The following is a 19335-nucleotide window of genomic DNA, read 5'->3' on the forward strand; positions in this document are numbered from 1 at the left end:
GCAGCCTATAAACCTCGTCGGGGTCTGGCTTTTCCATTAACTTGAGGCAGAGTCAACCTACTGTCTGTATTTACTTTGTTACCATTGGTCACACTTTTTCTGTAATCCACACAGGCCATCATGGCACAACTACCGCAGGAGGAGAAGGCAAAAATAGCTGAGCAGGTGGAGATATTCCACCAAGAAAAAAGCAAGCTGGATGCTGAAGTGGCCAAATGGGATGACAGCGGCAATGATATAATTGTGCTGGCCAAGCAGATGTGTATGATCATGATGGAAATGACAGACTTCACAAGGTGAGGCCCAGAGACAGGAGGATGATTTTCTCATTAAACCCAGAAGTGTAACAGTGTATATTAGCATGTGAAAGCCTGCTGAAAAATTAAACTACTACATCAAAGCAAGGTAGTGGTATTATAAAATTTACATGTGTAAGTCAAACTGATCTGGACCTAATTCTTAGCAGATAGTCAGGAAGGACAGATTCATCTTTGTGATTATTATTGTTTTAATTATCTATCCTAAGTCAGTCATAAAATCTAGCCCCTGAGGGTTGAGTGACTCATTTTTGTTCTGTGCTATTTTGCAATGTATTTAAATACTGTTTTGAAGATGAATGATCATATCCTTTGGGAAAAAAAAGTATGTCTATACGTGTGTGTGTGTGCATATATACATGTAATAGTTTGAATGCTAGGTCATGATCTAGAATTAATTTCAGCTCATATTTTACCTACATATAAAGAATCAGGTTCGACAACCTGATACCATAATTTTGACAGGGAAATTAAAAATTGTATAACTTTTATTCCCTTTTGCTCTAAGCACTGCTTTTAATAAATCAAGAAAAAAAAAATCAAGAGACCAGTCAGAATTTTGTCAGGAGCCTTTTCTTCACCAGGGGTCATGGCTGTTTCTGCCACTGCAATTTTAATCTCCTCTTTAAAAGGAGGTGACATTTCTGCCCTTCCTACTACACAAAGGGCAAATCAAGGGAGAGCAAACTCACTTAAAAAAAAAAAAAAATCTCTGGATTTTGAAGCTGAATACCAGGTGATTTTGGACCAGCCTCTTACTGTCTTTATTTTGCAAAATGGGGAAATAATGCTTTTCTTATCAACTTCACAGGAGAGTTTTAAAATCCTAAGAGGCAATGCAGTTGTAAATTAGGCTGCTATACAAATGTAAGCTATCACTTTACTGTAATTTCGTTTTTCTCTTGGGAAACACAAATACACATGAGCAGAAATATTTTCATGATTGAACATGATATTGGTTAATAAAACTATGTAAGATATATGGCAGTGTCAAAATATTACCTTATGGGTGACGATATTTTTAACAATTATTCAATACTTCTAATAAGAGAAGGCTACAATTGATTTTAGGCTATAATAAAATAGAGAATATCTCTGCTTCATCCCCCTTACCCTTTGCCTCTAGCCAATATACACTAATGACATTGCTTGGCCCTTTTCTCTAAATATTTTTAAATTGTTTTTGACTTCAGTGGAATTACTTTAGTGTTATGAGGGTGACCTTTGAGACTTTTAAATGTCATTGTATTCATTAGAAGTTCAAATTCATACATTTGGTTAGTCTTTGTTGGCTTCACAGATTTATTTCACACACATAAAAATCATAGTAGGAGAAAAGAGTGTGAGCCATTATTTAAGTCTGAATGTACCACAAATCAGACCATCCTGGCAACCTCCGTCATCGTTTTTCTAGGCCTGTGATGACTTAATTTGCTTGCTTTCAACATTGTATTAGTATTTTATCTGATGGAGATTATGCAATCCATTAATAACATCACTTGAGCAAATAATCTCATTAGTTTAAAGTGAATAATGAGTTGAGTCAGGTTGCTAGTTTAGATCAGAAGAACATTTTATAATGCTCCAGATTACGTATAACTGTGGTCCAGGAAGAGAGATACTTTGGAAGGGGTCTTGTTAGATGATATTAAATAAGATGGACTTTCGATTAGTCAAAGTATAGTTTTAAAAGTGAAAAGAAGGCCACTTAATTTCCTAGTTATTTTATATAATCATTTTATGCTGATTTCAGTAATGAAATGTCTAGAATGCTACTGGCTATCATTTTTTCCTCATTACTTGATGAGTAGTTTTGTAATGTGAGAGCAAAGGGAGGAGCACAGTTATTAATGACCAAAGAAACAGAAGAGGGCATGACTTGGAAATAGAACACAGGAGACCAAGCTTTTGGCAAAGAGGAAGCCAACTTGAACCTTTTTTTCTGGTGGACTGTCACCTGCATTCTCTACACTTAATTGGATGCATTGTTATTATTGTCCTTATATTTTCTGCTTCAAAGAGGAAAAAATTTCAGCTGTATACCTCTAAGGAGCCCTATGTACTATATTCTCTATTTAAAGGAAAGGAGATAGTTGGTTAGGAATTGAAACTTGAGGGGCGCCTGAGTGGCTCAGTTGGTTAGGTGACTGCTATTTGCTCAGGTCATGATCCCAGGGTCCTGGGGTTGAGCCCCACACATGCTGGATGGGCAGCCTGCTTCTCCCTCTCCAAAGCTTGTGCTCTCGCGCTCCCTCCCTCCTTTCCTCCCTCCCTCTTCCTCAAATAAATAAATAAAATCTTTAAAAAAAGAGGGAGTTGAAACTTGACTCTTCTTCTCAAATCCTGTTTAAATGGCATCTGCGGGCAAAAAGTACCCTTGCATTTATTATCTTGTTGTTTCATTCTTATCAGTAGCTAACTCATTAATTTGATTCAGTAATCTCAATGATATACACTCCATTATTATTAAAATTGGAGAGGTTCTGCCTCATTATTTGTGAAATAACTTCTTCATGGAGGATAAACCTAATTATGCTTCATGTCTCTCTCCTATTCCATTCTTGACTTCGATCTCCTGGGCAATGGCAGAAGCACTGTCCTGCAGAGGGCGAATCCATGTTTCTGATGTCATTTTCAGTAAGAAATAGCAAGTACTAGTCTTCTGCCCCATAACATAAGGTGTGCAGATGGCAGCAGCTCAGAAAAGAAACCCAAGCTTAATTGTATAGCAAGGAACAAAGCTGTCTTTTGAGACCAACTATAACTTCTGATCTGTAAGGAAAGGATTTAGACTAAGAAAAGTGACTTTCAGGGTATAGTTAACTGTAAAATACTGAGCACTCAATTAAAAAGAACACATAATCACCCCACTCTTCCCAAACTTCATTTCTACCTTGGTGTAGACACTCAGTACCTCAGCCTAGGTATCATTTGACTGTTCTTTCACTTCTAGTTCTTGACAATTTTCTGTTCATTCCACATCACATCTAGCCATTAAAAGGCAACTGTTCACCTGCCTTTATACCCAACCCTCATTAGCTCTTCTGTTTATGGAGAAAATTAAAATACTGAGTTTGCTATTAATGCCTACCTTTTCATTTTTTTTAATTGAAACATAGTTGAGACATGATACTACATTAGTGTCAAGGGTATAATATGGTGATTTGACAATTCTATATGTTGTGCTCACCTCAAGTATAGCTACCATCTAACACCATACAATGGTGTTACAATAAAACTGAGTGTATTCCCTATGCTGTGCCTTTCATCCTCATGGTTTATTCCATAACTGGAAGCCTATGTTTCCCGTTCTCTTCACCCATTTTACCAGCACCGCTATCGCCTCTCCTCTCTAGCAACCATCATTTTATTCTATTTATGGAGCGGTCTCTGATTAGTGTGTGCATGTTTTAGATTCCACATATGAATGAAATTATATGGTATTTGTCTTACCCTGACTTCACTTAAGCTTAATACTTTCTAGGCCCATCCATGTTGTAACAAATGGCAAGATCTCATTCTTTTCTATGGCTGAGTGGTACTTCAATGTGTGTGTGTGTTTGGGGGGGGGGTGACATCTTTATTCATCTATTGATGGATGCATGGGTTGCTTCCATATCTTGGCTATTATATGTAATGTTGCAATAAACATAGGGGTGCATATATCTTTTTGAATTAGTATTTTCATTTTCTTTGAGTAAACAGGAAAATTATAGGACTATAGAGTATTTCTATTCTTATTTTTTTTTTTAGAAACCTCCATACTGTTTTCTGTATTGGCTGCACCAATTTACATTCCCACCAGCAGTGCACAAACCACATCCAAAGCAATACTTATTACTAGTCTTTTTGATCCAAGCCATTCTGATAAGTGTAAGATTATATTTCATTGTGGTTTTGGTTTCCATTACTCTCATGATTAGTAATATGGAGCATCTATTCATGTGTCTGTTGGCTATTTGTATATCTTCTTTAAAAAAAATGTCTATTCAGGTCTTCTGCCTGTTTTTGAATTGGATTATTTGTTTTACTGTTGAATTGTGTAAGTTCTTTATATATTTTGGATATTAACTCCTTATCAAATATATCATCTGCAAATACCTACTTCTATTTAGTAGGTTGGCTTTTTGTTTTGTTGATGATTTCCTTCAATGTACAAGGATATTTTTTTTTTTGTACAGTACCAATAGTTTATGTTTGCATTTGTTTCCCTTGTCTGAGGAGACGTATCTGGAAAAATGTTGCTAAGGCCAATGTCAGAGAAATTACTTGTCTGTGTTCTCTTCTCTTCTAGGAGTTTTATGGTTTCATGTTGCACATTTAGGTCTTTAATCCATTTTGAGTTTATTTTTGTGGATGGTGCAAGAAAGTGGTCCAGTTTCATTCTTTTTGCAAACAGAGCTCCCCAGTTCTCCCAATACTATGTATTGAAGACAGTCTTTTCTACAATATATTCTCCAATATATTCTTACCACCTTTGTCATAATAACTGACCATATAAGCATGGGTCTATTTTGGACCTTCTATTCTGTTCAGTTGATCTATGAGTCCATTTTTGTGCCAACACCATACTGTTTTGGTTACTGTAGCTTTGTAGTATAGCTAGAAATCTGTGTGACAACTCCAAATTTGTTTTTCTTTCTTAAGATAACTATTCAGTCTTTTGTGTTTACATATAAATGTTAGAATTATATGTTACAGTTCTGAGAAAAATAATATAAGTCTTTTGATAATGATTGCTTTAAATCTGCAGATTGCTTTGGGTAGTATGGACATTTTAACAACATTAATTCTTTCAGTCCATGAGCATGGTTTATCTTTCCATTTGTTTGTGTCATCTTCAGTATCTTTTATAGTTTTCAAAGTACAAGTCTTTCAGCAACTTGGTTATGTTTATTTCTACATATTTTATTCTTTTTGGTGTACTTAAAAAGGAATTATTTTCGTAATGTCTCCTGCTACTTCATTATTAGTGTATAGAAATGCAATAATTTTCTGTGTATTGATATTGTGTCCAACAACTTTACTGATTCATTTATTACATCTAGTAGTTTTTTGGTGGTCTTTAGTGTTTTCTATGTATAGTATCATATCATCTATAAATAATGAAAGTTTTACTTCTTTCTTACCAATTTGGATGCCTTTTATTTCTTGCCTGATTGCTGAGCCAATGACTTCCAGTACCATGTTGAATAAAAGAGAATAGATAATATTGTCATGTTCCTGATCTTAGAAGAAAAGCTCTCACTTTTCATCATTGAGTATGAGGTTAGTTGTAGGTTTGTCATGTATGATCTTAATTACATTGAGATATGTTCCTTCTAAACTTACTTTGTTGAGAGTTTTTTTTTAAATCGTGAACAGATGTTGAATTTTGTCAAATAGTTTTTCTGTGTGTCTTGAGATGATCATGCAATTTTATCTTTTTTTAATGTGATGTATCACACTGATTAATATGCAAATATTGAACCATCCTTGCATCACTAGAATAAATTCCTTTTTTTTAAAATTTTTATTTATTTATGATAGTCACGCAGAGAGAGACAGAGAGAGAGAGAGGCAGAGACATAGGCAGAGGGAGAAGCAGGCTCCATGCACTGGGAGCCCGATGTTGGATTTGATCCCGGGTCTCCAGGATCACGCCCTGGGTCAAAGGCAGGTGCCAAACTGCTGCGACACCCAGGGATCCCACTAGAATAAATTCCACTTGAGTATGGTGAATGATCTTTTTAATGTGTTGTTCAATGTGGTTTGCTAATATTTTTTTGAGGAGTTTTGCATCTGTGTTCATCAGAGATATTGATCAGTAGCTTTCTTTTTCTGTGGTATCTTCTGGTTTTGATATCAGGGTAATGCTGGCCTTGTAAAATGTATTTGGAAGTTTTCCTTTCTCTTCTATTTTTGGAATAGTTTGCAGAGAATAGGTGTTAATTCTTCTTTAAATATTTGAGAGAACTCACCTGTGAATCTATCTGGTCCTAGATTTTTGTTTGGTAGTTTTTTATATAAAAATCCAATTTTATTGCTGTTCAGATTTTCCATTTCTTCAATTTTGGAAGGTTGTGTGTTTTAGGAATTTATCTCTTTCTTTTGTATTATCCCATTTATTGCCATAGAATTTTTTATGGTACACTTAATTTGTATTTAAGGTGTCAGTTGTTACTTATTTTTCTTTGTTTCTGGTTAGATTTATTTCAATTCTCTCTCTTTTTCCCTCCAGTAGCCAAAAGCTTACTGATTTTGTTTATCTTTTGAGGAAGCAGCTTTATTTTCATTGATATTTTTCTATATTTTTAGTTTCTTTTTCAATTATTTATTTTCTGATCTTTATTACTTCTTTTCTTCTACTAATTTTGAGATTTGTTCTTCTTTGTCCAGTTCCTGTAGGTTAGATTGAGGTTTTTGTCATTTCTTGTAGGCCTGTATTGCTAAAAACTTACCTCTTACAACTGCTTTTCTACATTAGATTTTTTTAAAAGATTTTATTTATTTATTCATGAGAGCCACAAAGAAAGAGGCAGAGACCTAGGCAGAGGGAGAAGCAGGCTCCCTGTGGGGAGCCTGATATGGGACTTGATCCCAGGACCCCAGGATCATGACATGAGCCAAGGCAGATGCTCAACTACTGAGCCACCCAGGTGCCCCATTAGAAAGATTTTTGACTATTGTGTTTTCATTTTCATTTGTCTCCATGTATTTCTTTAATCTACTTTTTGATTTTGTGATTGACTCACTGGTTATTTATTGGCATGTTGCTTAGTCTTCATGTGGTTTGGTTGTAATAGTTAATTTCGTTGTGTTTGGAAAAGATGCACGATATAATATCAATTTTACTAAATTTACTGAGACTTGTTTTGTGACCTAACATGTGGTCTCCCTTAGAGAATGTCCCATGTGCACTCGAAAAGAATGAGCATTCTGTTGTTTTTAGATAAAATATTTTGTATATATATATATGTTAAGACCATTTGATATAATTGGTTGTTCAAGACACTGTTTCCATATTGACTTTTTTTGCCTGGACAATCTGTTGATGTAAGTAGGGTGTTAGAGTCTCCTATCATTATTACTATTTATTTTGTTATGTTATTAAAATTTGTTTTATGTATTTAGGTGCACCACTTTGGGTGCATGGATATTTATAATGTCTGTATCCTCTTGTTTGATTGGTCCCTTTATCATTAGTAATGCCTGTCTTTGTCTCTTGTTACATTCTTTGTTTTAAAGTCTTTGTCTGATAGAAGTATTCCTACCATAGCTTTTACTTTCCTTCCATTTTCATGGAATGCCTTTTCCTATCCCTTTACTTTCTTTTTTTTTTTAATTTTTATTTATTTATGATAGTCACAGAGAGAGAGAGAGAGGCAGAGACACAGGCAGAGGGAGAAGCAGGCTCCATGCACCGGGAGCCCGACGTGGGATTCGATCCCGGGTCTCCAGGATCGCGCCCTGGGCCAAAGGCATCACGCCCTGGGCCAAAGGCAGGCGCCAAACCGCTGCGCCACCCAGGGATCCCCCCTTTACTTTCATTATGCATGTACTTTTAAATCTAAAGTGACTCTCTTTGACTCTCTTATAGACAGCCTATAGATGGGTCTTTTCTTCTTACCATTCCATTATAATTTAAGGTAATTATTGATTTGTATGTACTTACTGCTATTTTGTTCATTGTTTCCTGGTTGTTTTTATAGTTATTCTCTGTTCCTTTCTTCTTGCTCTCTTTCCTTGTGATTGGTGACTTTCTGTAGTGTTATGATTGGCTTTCTTTCTCTTTATTTTTTTGTGTATCTATTCTAGGTTTTGGTGTGTGGTTACTATGAGATTTATACATAACATATAAATATACATCAGCCATATTAGGTTGATGGTTACTTAAGTTCAAACACTTTCTAAACAACTTTGTTTTTATTCTCTTCTCCACATTTTGTATGTTATCCTATTTTACATTTTCATTTGGCAAGTTCCCTTGACCAATTTTCTTTAAGGTTTTATTTAATTCCAGTTAGTTAACATACAGTGTTATATTAGTTTCAGATATACAGTATACTGATGCAACAATTCCATTACCTGGTGCTCATCATAGCAAGTGCACTCCTTAATCCCTATCACTGGTTTAACCAATCCCCCCACCTCCTCTCTGGTAACCACCAGTTTGTTCTTTATAGTTAAGAATTTGTTTCTTGGCTTATCTCTTTCACTCTCTCTGTTTCCCTTTGCTCATTTGTTTTGTTTCTTGCACAAACATCGGAGTGCATGTATCCCTTTTGATTAGTGTTTTCCTATCCTTTGGGTGAATATCCAGTACTAGGATAGCTACACTGTGTAATAGTTCTATTTTTAAGTTTTTGAGGAGCCTCCATACTGTTTTCCAGAGTGGTTGCACCACTTTACATTCCCACCAGTGCAAGAAGGTTCCCCCTTTTCTACATCCTCCCCAACACCAGTTGTTTCTTATGTTGTTGATTTTAGCCATCGTGACAGATAAGAGGTGCTATCTCATTGTAGTTTTGATTTGCGTTTCCCTGATGAAAATCATCTTTTCATGTGTCTGTTGATCATCTCTATGTCTTCTTTCAATGTCTATTCATGTCTTCTACCCATTTTTAAAATCAGATTATTTGTTTTTTGGGTGTTGAGTTTGACAAGTTCTTTATATTTTTGGGATACTATCCCTTTATCAGATATATCATTTGCAGATATGTTCTCCCTTTCTGTAGGTTTCCTTTAAGTTTTGTTGATTGTTTCATTTGCTGTGCAGAGGCTTTTTGTTTTACAGTCCTAGTGTTTATTTTGCTTTGTTTCCCTTGCTTTAGGGGACTTATCTAGAAAAAAGTTGCTATAGCCAATGTCAGAGAAGTTACTACCTGTGTTCTCTTCCAGGATTTTTGTGGTTTCAAGTCTCACATTTAGGCTTTTAATCCATTTTGTATTTATTTTTATGTATGGTGTACGAAAGTGGTCCAGTTTCATTATTTTTCCTGTGGCTGTTCAGTTTTCCCAACACTATTTGTTGAGGTGGATATATTTTTTTCCTCATTGTATATTCTTTCTGGCTTTGTAGAAGATTAATTGACCATATAATTGTGGGTTTATTTCTGGGTTTTCTCTTCTCTTCTATTGATTTCTGTGTCTATTTTTATGCCAGTACTATATGGTTTTGATTACTACAGCCTTGTAATATAACTTGAAGTCCAGAATTGTGATTCCTCCAGCTTGGCTTTTCTTGTTTAAGGTTGCTTTGGTTATTTGTGGTCTTTTGTGATTCCATACAAGTTTAAGAATTATTGGTTCTAGCTCTGTAAAAAATTCTGTTGGTATTATGATAGGGCTTGCATTAAATATGTAGGTTGCTTTTGGTAGTATAGACATTTTAATAATATTTCTTCTAATTCATGAGCATGGAATGTCTTTCCATTTCTTTTTGTTGTCTTCAATTTTTTTTTAATCAATGTTTAATAGTTTTCAGAGTACAAGTCTTACACCTCTTTGGTTAGGTTTATTCTTAGGTATCTTATTATTTTTTGGTGCAATTGTAAATGGAATTGTTCTTTTCACTTTCTGCTGCTTCATTATTGATGTATAGAAATGAAACAGTTTTCTCTATGTCAGTGTTGTATCCCGTGACTTTAAGGAATTTGTTCATCAGTTCTAGCAGTTTTCTGGTGGAGTTCTTTGAGTTTTCTATATAGAGTACACGTCCACTGCAAATAGTGTAAGTTTTACTTCTCTTTTGCCAATTTTGATGCCTTTTATTTCTTTTTGTTGTCGGATTGCTATGGCTAGGAATTCAAGTACTTTATTAAATAAAAGTGGTGAGAGTGGACATCTTGTTGCTGATTTTAGGGAAAAGGCTCTTAGTATTTTACCCCATTGATAACGATGTTAGCTGTGGTTTTTTCATATATGGCCTTTATTATGTTGAAGTAGGTTCCCTCTAAACCTACTAAGGTGAGTATTTTTATCATGAATGGATGTTGTATTTTGTGAAATGCTTTTCTCTGCAACTATTAAAATGATCATATGGTTCTTATCCTTTCTCTTATTGTTGTGATGTGTCATGTCGATTGACTTATGAATACTGACCACACTTACAATTCAGGAATAAGTCCCACTTAACTGTGATGAATGTTTTTTTCTAATATATTGTTAGATTCCGTTCGCTAGTATTATGTTGAAGATTTTTACATCTATGTTTATCAGGGACATTGGCCTGCAGTTTTCTTTTTTAGTGGTGGCTTTATTTGTTTTTTTGTAGCAGGGTACTGCTGGCCTCATAGAATGAATTTGGAAGTTTTCATTCTTGTTCTATTTTTCTGGTATAGTTTAAGAAGAAGAGGTATCAACTCTTTGAATGTTCAGTAGAGAATTAGCCTGGGAAGCCATCTAATCTTGGACTTTTGTTTTTTTGGGAAACTTTTTGATACTGGTTATCAGTTTGTTCAAATTTTCTATTTCTTCATGTTTCAGTTTTGGTAATTTATATGTTTCTAGGAATTTATCCATGTCTCCTTAGTTATCCAATTTGTTAGCATATAATATTTCATAATATTCTCTTATAATTATATGCATTTCTCTGGTGTTGGTTGTTATTTGTCCTCTCTCATTTGTGGTTCTATTTTTTTTTTTTTTTTTAGTCCTTTCTCCTTTTCTCTTGACAAGTCTAGCTAGAAATTTGTTAATTTTATTGATTTTTTTTTTCAAGGAACCATCTCTTGGTTTCATTGATCTGTTCTATTGTTTTAGTTTCTATATCATCTTTTCCTGCTCTAATCTTTATTATTTCCTTCCTTCTGCTGGTTTTAGATTTTGTTTGTTCCTTTTCTAGCTCCTTTGGGTGTAAGGTTAAGTTGTTGGAGATTTTTCTTGTTACTTAAGGTCAATCTGTACTGCCATAAACTTCTCTCTTGGCACTGATTTTCCGACATTCTATAGGTTTTGAACCACTAAGGTTTTGTTTTTTTTTTTTAATTTCTTTTCATGTACTTTATTTATACTTTTAGTTCCCAGTTGGCCCATTCATTGTTTTGTAGCATGTTATTTAACCTCCATGTATTTGTGGTCTTTCCAGATTTTTTTAAAAGATTTATTTATTTATTCATGAAAGACGCAGAGAGAGAGAGAGAGAGAGAGAGAGGGAGAGAGGCAGAGACACAGATAGAGGGAGAAGCAGGCTCTTCACAAGAGCCTGATGTGGGACTCGATCCCAGACCCCAGGATCATGACCTCAACTGAAGGCAGCCGCCCAACCACTGAGCCACCCAGGCATCCCTCCAGATTATTTTTTCTTGTGCTTGACAGACTCTTAAGTAATTTTTAACATGCGATTGATTTCACTACTTTTGTCTTTTTTTTTTTTTAAGATTTTGTTTATTCATGAGAAAGAGAGAGAGAGGCAGAGACACAGGCAGAGGGAGAAGCAGGCTCCATGCAGGGAGCCCAATGAGAGACTTGACCCCGGAATCATGCCCTGAGCCGAAGGCAGAGGCTCACCCACCAAGCCACCCAGGCGTCCCATGTCTTTTAACATTCATAGTAGCTTTATAAGTGATTGATCTACTATCTCCACTATCTCTAATGTTTGCTTTTGCTCATGATTTTTTTCATAATTTTCTTCCAATTATGACTTTTTCTTTTACGTTTAAAGAAGTTCTTTTAATATTTCTTGTAAGGCTGGTTTAGTGGTGATGGAGTCTTTTAACTTTTGTGTGGTAGACTTTTTAATCTCTCCTTCAATTCTGAATAATAACCTTCCCCGTTAGAGTATTCTTGGTTGTAGTTTTTTTCTTTTCATCACTTGGAATATATCATGGCACTGCTTTCTGGCCTGCAAAGTTTCTGCTGAAAATCAGCTGATAGTCTTATGGGGTTTCTCTTGTATGTTACTAGTGTTTCTTATCTCTTGCCACTTTAAAAATTTTATCTTTAGTCTTCAGTATTTTAATTATTATGTGTCATAGTGTGGGCCACTTTGGGTTCATCTTGTTTGCAACTCTGTGTTTCCTGAACCTGGATGTCTGTTTCTTTCCCCAGGTTAGATAAGCTTTCAGTTGTATGTCTTTAAATAAGTTCTCTTCCCCTTTTTGTCTCTCTCTTCTCCTTCTGGAATCCCTATAATGCAAACGTTGACTCACTTGATACTGTCCAAGAGATCTCTTAACATAATTTCAGTTTTTAAATTTTAATTTTATTTATTTTTTTGCTGTTCAGCTTAGGTGTTTTCCAGTACTCTGTTTTTTAGATTGCTAATCCATTCTTCTGTATTTCTGATCTATTATTGATTCCCTCTAATCTATTTTTCATTTTGATTTTTTTGTATTCTTCAACTGTGATTCTTTTTTATATTTTCTCTTTTCTGAAGTTTTCACTAAGTTCCTTCACTCTTCCTTCCAATCCGATGGGCATCTTTATGACCATTACTTTTTTCTTATTCTTTCATTTGGAGATTCTTCTGTTTCCTCATTTTGCTTGAGTGTTTGTTTGGTTCTATGAATTTAGCAGAATAGCTACTTGTCCTAAACTTGAAGGAATGGTCTTTTATGGTTGTCTCCTATGTTCATTGTGTGTGCTTGATTGGCTGGAGCTGTGGCTGGTGAGGGATGAGGGTCTTGGGGAACTCCATTCTGGGGCTGCCCTGGTTCAATGGCCAGAGTTGAAGTAGGTGTGAACTTTTGTGGCCTTAAGACTCTTTACATAGAGAGCATCCTGGCAGGAGAGTGGGAGATAAAGTGGGTGTAAGCTAGGAGGTCCTGGGGCTCCTTGTGTAGAGGGTATCCAAGTAGGACAACTAAAACTGAGGTGGAATGGAAGTACCTCAGGTATCTCAGGGTGCTCAGTGCAGGGGTGCCCTGATAGGGCAGCAATTGCTAAGGTGTGCATGGGCCAGGCTTTCCTAGGATGATCTTTGCAGGGTAGTTCCCTGGTGGGAGGCCTAGAGCTGAAGTGGGTTTGAGCCAGGAGGTCCTGGAATGTTCTGTATCTAGGGTGTACTGATCTGGAGGTAAGTAGTGCAAGCCTGGAGTGTTTGAGGGTACTTTGCACCAGTGTCACTTTGGCAACTAGTGTGCACTGACCAAGGATGTCTTAGTATGCACCACACTAGGGCCACCTTGGTGAGACAGCTTGGACTGGTATGAGCTAAGGGCCCAAAGTTCTCTGAGATGATAAGCCATCCAGGGCACCCAGACACTGCTCCCATCCATGTTATGAAAGAGGAGGGGGAATTTAAACCATGGCACTCACTAGGACACCTGAGCCAGAAAGTCTCAGCAGCTCCTCCACCATTTGGCAGAGTTCTAGGGCTGGATCTTTTATAATCTAGTTGCTCTTTTAAACTCTACCTTTTTTCCTGTACTGCCAAACATCCAGGCCTGTTTAGGTCCCAGGACTCAGGGTTCCCTGAAGTGGCAGGCTAGCTGTGGTGCCTAGATAATGCTCCATCTCTGTTATTAAGGTGGATGGGGGGACATAAACCATGATGTTTATCAATGCCTCCGGCCTGAAGAGAGTTCCAGCAGTTCCCCCACAATTTGGCAGCATTCTGTTGTATTCTAGTTGCTCTTTAAAACCATGTTTTTTTTTTCTTGGTGCCACAGGGCAGATGAATCTGCTCATAGTCTCTCAATGCTGCTCCTATCCACTATAGTTTTCAGTGTTGGGGCTAGGGGTTACCTTTGCTACTGTATTTCCATCTCTCTTGCCATTCTCTCTGTGGGCTCTTGATCCTTTAGTGTGCAGAATCTGTTTAGTCAGACCTCAGTTCTTCTTTAGGAGGAGCTGCTCTATAAGTAGGGGTAGATTTGGAAGTGAGTTCTAGGTTTTTCTTCAAAGTGATCTTGGACTGAAACTCAATGCCTTCCTTTATTGACCCTTAGACTTATTTCTCAATTTTGTACATATTTTTACTTTAACTTCAAGGCCATAACATAAATGTGACTTCCATGAATAGTTGAAGTCATGATCTTACAGTTCCATTGACTCCTCATTATTCCCCATATTCATTCAACTTTTCTACTATGCTGTTTTCATGTATCATACTGCATCAGCTAATTGGTGAAAGTGGTATCTTCCAAGCATGTTTTATGGAACTCTGGTTCTGAAAAGAAGCATCTATAATTCAATACATTTGCAAATATACTCCTATATACTTTATATCATTACTGGAGAGTCACGGTATGTTGACAAGTTAGAGGTATTGAAAAAGCTATTTAACAAATACTCCTTTTAATTGGGAATAACTCAGAATTTCAGAATTCTGGATACTGAGTACATTAACTCAGAATGTACTCGCACATTGCTTTGTCCCATTAATACTTATTACCTTTCCATGAAGTAAATGTGAATTCATTGGTAAATGTAAATAGCAGTGATATAGAAATAGTTTTCTATGCCTTTCTTTTTTTTAAGTGATCTCTTCCTGGGAAAGCTTCCAGATATTGAGCCTTATGTAAGAATGGCCTATTACCAAAAGAGAAAAGTTTACATGACCCTATATAATAGAGCCAATTCTATGACTTGATGTTCTTTCAAAAAAGAAAAAAAAAAACTAAAAACATGTTCCAGTTGGAACAATATTATGGTTTCTATCTTTAAGATCACAAGATTCCTCAAAGCACCTTTTAACATGCTTAAAATAGCGAATCTGGTTTAAGGTAGGAAACACAAAAAGTGTAAGAGACAATATTTTGAGACTAGAAGCAATACAGCCAATATGCCCAGTTCCTTTGTCAACATTTCCTTTCACTGATAGGAAGACTCAGACATTATCTTCTCTTTTCCAGGCCTGATTTTCTTTTCTTTTTTTTTTTTTTTTTTCTGTTGGCCATTTGTTTATGGTTTCTATTCCACTATGCATTATTTAGATGACTGTGGTTCATTTAAACCTGTGTGGTCAAAGACATTAGCACATGGCTATTTAATACTTTTTTTGTGAAAATGTATATGATAAAATTCACCATTTTAAACATCTTTAAGTGTACAATTCTGTGGCATTAAATAAATTTATATTATTGTGTAATCATCACCACCATCACTCTCTAGAAATTTTTTCATTTTCCCCAACAAAAACTCTGTACTATTGAACACTAACTCCCCATTCCTTTGTCTCCTACACCTCTGGCAATGAATTTGACTACTCTAAGTACTTCAGCTAAGTTGAAATATAGCACATTTGTCTTTTTGTGACTGGCTTATTTTACTTAGCATAATGTTCTCAGGGCTTATCCATATTGTAGCCTACATCAGACTTTCATTTCTTTTTAAGACTAAATAATAGTATATGTATATGTCATATTTTGTTTATCCACTCATCCATGTTGGACACTTGGATTGATTCCACCTTTTGGCTGTTGTGAGTAATGCTATAAACATGAGTGTAAAAATGTCTTCTTTGAGGTATATACTAAGTAGAATTGCTGGGTAATATGATATTCGATGTTTAATTTTTTTAGGAACCACTGTTTTGCATATCAGCTGCACCATTTACATTCCCATCAACTGTGCACAAAGATTCTAACTTCTCTACATTCTTGCTAGCACTTAATTCCTGCCTTTGTTTTTGTTTGTTTTTATAATAGCCTCCCTTTGTTTTTGTTTGTTTTTATAATAGCCATCTTAATGAGTGTAAGATGGTATCTCACTGGTTTTAATTTGTATTCCCTAATAATAATCATATGCTGATTAGCCATTGTATATATATATTTTTTTTTACAGGAATGTGTACTCAAAGCCTTTGCTCATTTTTAAATCAGGTTGATTTATTTTTAGTGTTGAATTGTAAGATTTATTAATATATTACAGATATTAACTCCTTATCAGATATATCATTTGTAAATATTTTCCCTGATTCTATAGATTTCCTTTTTACTCTTTTGTGTCCTTTTATGCACAAAAGTTTCAAAATTTTGGTGTAGTCAAATTTATCAGTTTTTCTTTTGTTACCTGTGTTCTTTGTACCATATATAAGAAACCATTGTCATATCTAATGCCAGGAAGTTTCCATGTTTTCTTGTAATATTTTTATAGTTTAGTTCTTATGTTGAGGTCTTTGATCAATTTGGAGTTAATTTTTGTATATGGTACAATATTTTCTTTCCTGTAGTTTTCTAAACAGTATTTGTTAAAAAACACTGTCCTTTTCCTGTTAAATGGTCTTGTGACAACCATGTTGAAAATCATTTTGCCATATGCATAAGCGTTTACTTCTCGGCTCTCTATTCTGTTCTATTGATCTATGTGTCTGTCTTTATGCAGTATTACACTTTTTTCCTAATATATATATATATATATATATATATATATATATATATATATATATTTAATTGAAGTACAGTTGACATACAATAACATTAGTTTCAGGTGTACAACATAGTGATTTGACAACTATGTATGTTACAAAATGTTTACCATGTTAAGTGGAGTTACTACTTGTCACTATATAAAGTTATTACAATATTATTGACTATATTCTCTGTGCTGAATATTCCATCCCCTTGACTTAGTTGGAGGTTTATACCTCTAATCTCCTTTAGTTATGTCATCCTGTGACTTGCCAAGACATCCCCACTCTGATAATCAACAGTTTCTTTCCTGGATCTATGAGTCTGTTTTGTTTTGTTTGCTTGTTTTGTTTGTTAGATTACACGGTAAGTGAAATCATATGGTATTTGTCTTTCTCCCATTGACTTATTTCACTTAGGATAATACTCTCTTACTTAATTTGTTTATCATTTCTAGCAGTTTTTCTGGTGGAGTCTTTTGGATTTTCTATATCCATTATTGTGTCATTTGCAAATAGTGAGTTTTACGTTTTCTTTGCTAATTTGAATGCCTTTGTTTCTTTTTGTTATTGGATTTCTGTGACTGAGACTTCTGGACTATGTTAACGGTGGTGAGAGTGGACACTTCTGTCTTCTTGACTGTAGAGAAAAAGGTCTCAGTGTTACCCCATTGAGGATGATAATAGCTGTGGGTTTTTCAGATGTAGCCTTTTTATATTGAGGTATGTTCCCCCTAAATCTATTTTTTAAAGGTTTTATCATGAGTGGGAGTTGTACTTTGTCAAATGTTTTTTCTGCTTCTATTGAAATAATCATACAATTCTTACCCTTTCTTCTATTAATATGGTATAACACATTGTTTTATGAATATTGAATCACTCTGGTAACCCAGGAATAAATCCCACTTGACTGTGTGGTAAATCATTTTTTAATATATTGTTGGATTCAGGTTGCTAGTGTTTTATTGACAATTCTTGCATCCATTTTTTTCAATGATATTGGCCTGTAGTTCTCTTTTTTATTGGAGTCTATCTAGTTTTGGTATCAGGGTAATTCTGGTCTCACAATTTTTTTACATTGGTTTTATTTCCCACAATTTTGCTGAATTCATTTATTCCAAGTTTGTTTGTTTTAGAATCTTTAGAGTTTCATTCATAAAAGATCATGTGTCTGTGAACAAAGAGAACTTTACATTTTCCTTTTCTGTCTGGATGCCTTTTTTATTTTCTTGCTTAATTGCTCTGGCTAGGACTCTAGTATTATGTTGAATAAAGTATCAAAAGGGGCACCTTTGTTCTTGATTTCAGAGGAAAAGCTTTCAGTCCTTCACTATTGAGTTCTGATGTCAGCTCTAAATTTTTAAATTTAATTAATTTTACAGTTAATTTTAAAACTAAAAATGGACTAATCCTAGGACCCAGTAATTTTGCTCTTGGGCATTTATCCCAAAGTATGAACTTTTTTTTAGTACATTTTTACTCAAAAATATGTACACAAATATTTATACCAGACATATTTTTAATAGCCTAAACATGAAAACTACCCAAATGTCTTTCATTTGAATAATAGTCAAATAAGCTCTGGTGCACTCATACCACAGAAGACTACTTAGGAATACACAGATGCAGCAACTTGGATGAACTTTATGGACCTTACACAAAGTGAAAAATACCTATCTCAGATGATGAATACAATATGACTCCATTGAAATAAACATTCTTGAAATAAAAACATAGAGATGGAGAACAGATTAGTCATTATCATCTTGGGGTCAACTATGGGTGATTACCATTATGGATGAGGGACAGATGATACAAAGTTAGTGTGAGAAACTTGTGTTGATAATACATTTCTGTGCCTTAACTGTGGTAATAGTTACATGAAGTTACACATGTGATAAAATGCCTATAACCTGTATATACAGAGAACTGCATGTGCAACTGCTGAAATCTGAATAATCTCTGTGAATCTTACCAATCTTAGTTTCCCGGTTGTATACTTATACTATAGTTATGCAAGATTTTAACATTGAAGGGAGTTTGGATTAAGGGTTCATAGGACATACTCATATAAATCCTTGTAAGTTCCTGGGAATCTATAATTACCTCAAAATGAAAAGTTAAAAATAGAAGGAATAATTGAATCAAATTAAATTCAGTTCCTCAGTCATACTAGCCACATTTTAAGTGTTTTATATCATGTGGGGATGCTATATTGAACAGTATAGAATTATAGAACATATCCATCATTACAAAAATCCTCTTGGACAGGGGCTATAGATACTCTGATGTCTGAAGGAGTTTCAGAAATCACTCCCAATCTATGCAATGATAACATTAAAATAAAATACTATCCTTGTACTTATGTTGAGTATAGGGTCTCTTCTTTTAAAGATACTGGTTATTACCCCACAGTTAGCACCCAACTTCTGGCACAATAGTATGAAGAATCTAGTAAACTTTGATTCTCCCTTTCCCTCAAGTGACACAACTATCTTTTCTATCCCTTTTCTCTTCTGTTTGTGATGTGGAGAAAGTGGGTCACGTCACTGATTCTGTACTCAAAGAAATTTGTGCTTTGAAACTTTATTCAAACTTGGATAATGTTCAGAATCCTATACTAGATAGTCAGCATTTTCCAGATGTTTCAAAGAATTTTCTTAATTTATTTTCATGAAACAGTGAGGATGAACATGGCTTTAACTTCACTTTAGTACCTAAAGTACTTCTGAATATCTATATTAT

The 19335-nt window shown here is 34.9% G+C and overlaps 1 protein-coding gene across 6 annotated transcripts in view; it reads left to right on the forward strand.

Annotated features, from left to right (window-relative positions):
* Positions 1 to 19335, forward strand: part of CTNNA2 (catenin alpha 2) — a 1081323-nt gene that overhangs the window by 1010853 nt on the left and 51135 nt on the right. For all 6 annotated transcript variants that reach the window (XM_025994443.2, XM_072767039.1, XM_025994441.2 and 3 more), the window contains one exon: positions 115 to 296. In XM_025994443.2, coding sequence (XP_025850228.1) covers positions 115 to 296 — 182 coding nt within the window. The remainder of the gene's footprint in view (positions 1 to 114; positions 297 to 19335) is intronic.

This window comes from Vulpes vulpes, chromosome 8 (assembly GCF_048418805.1).
Source record: "Vulpes vulpes isolate BD-2025 chromosome 8, VulVul3, whole genome shotgun sequence".
Classification (NCBI taxonomy): Eukaryota; Metazoa; Chordata; class Mammalia; order Carnivora; family Canidae; genus Vulpes; species Vulpes vulpes.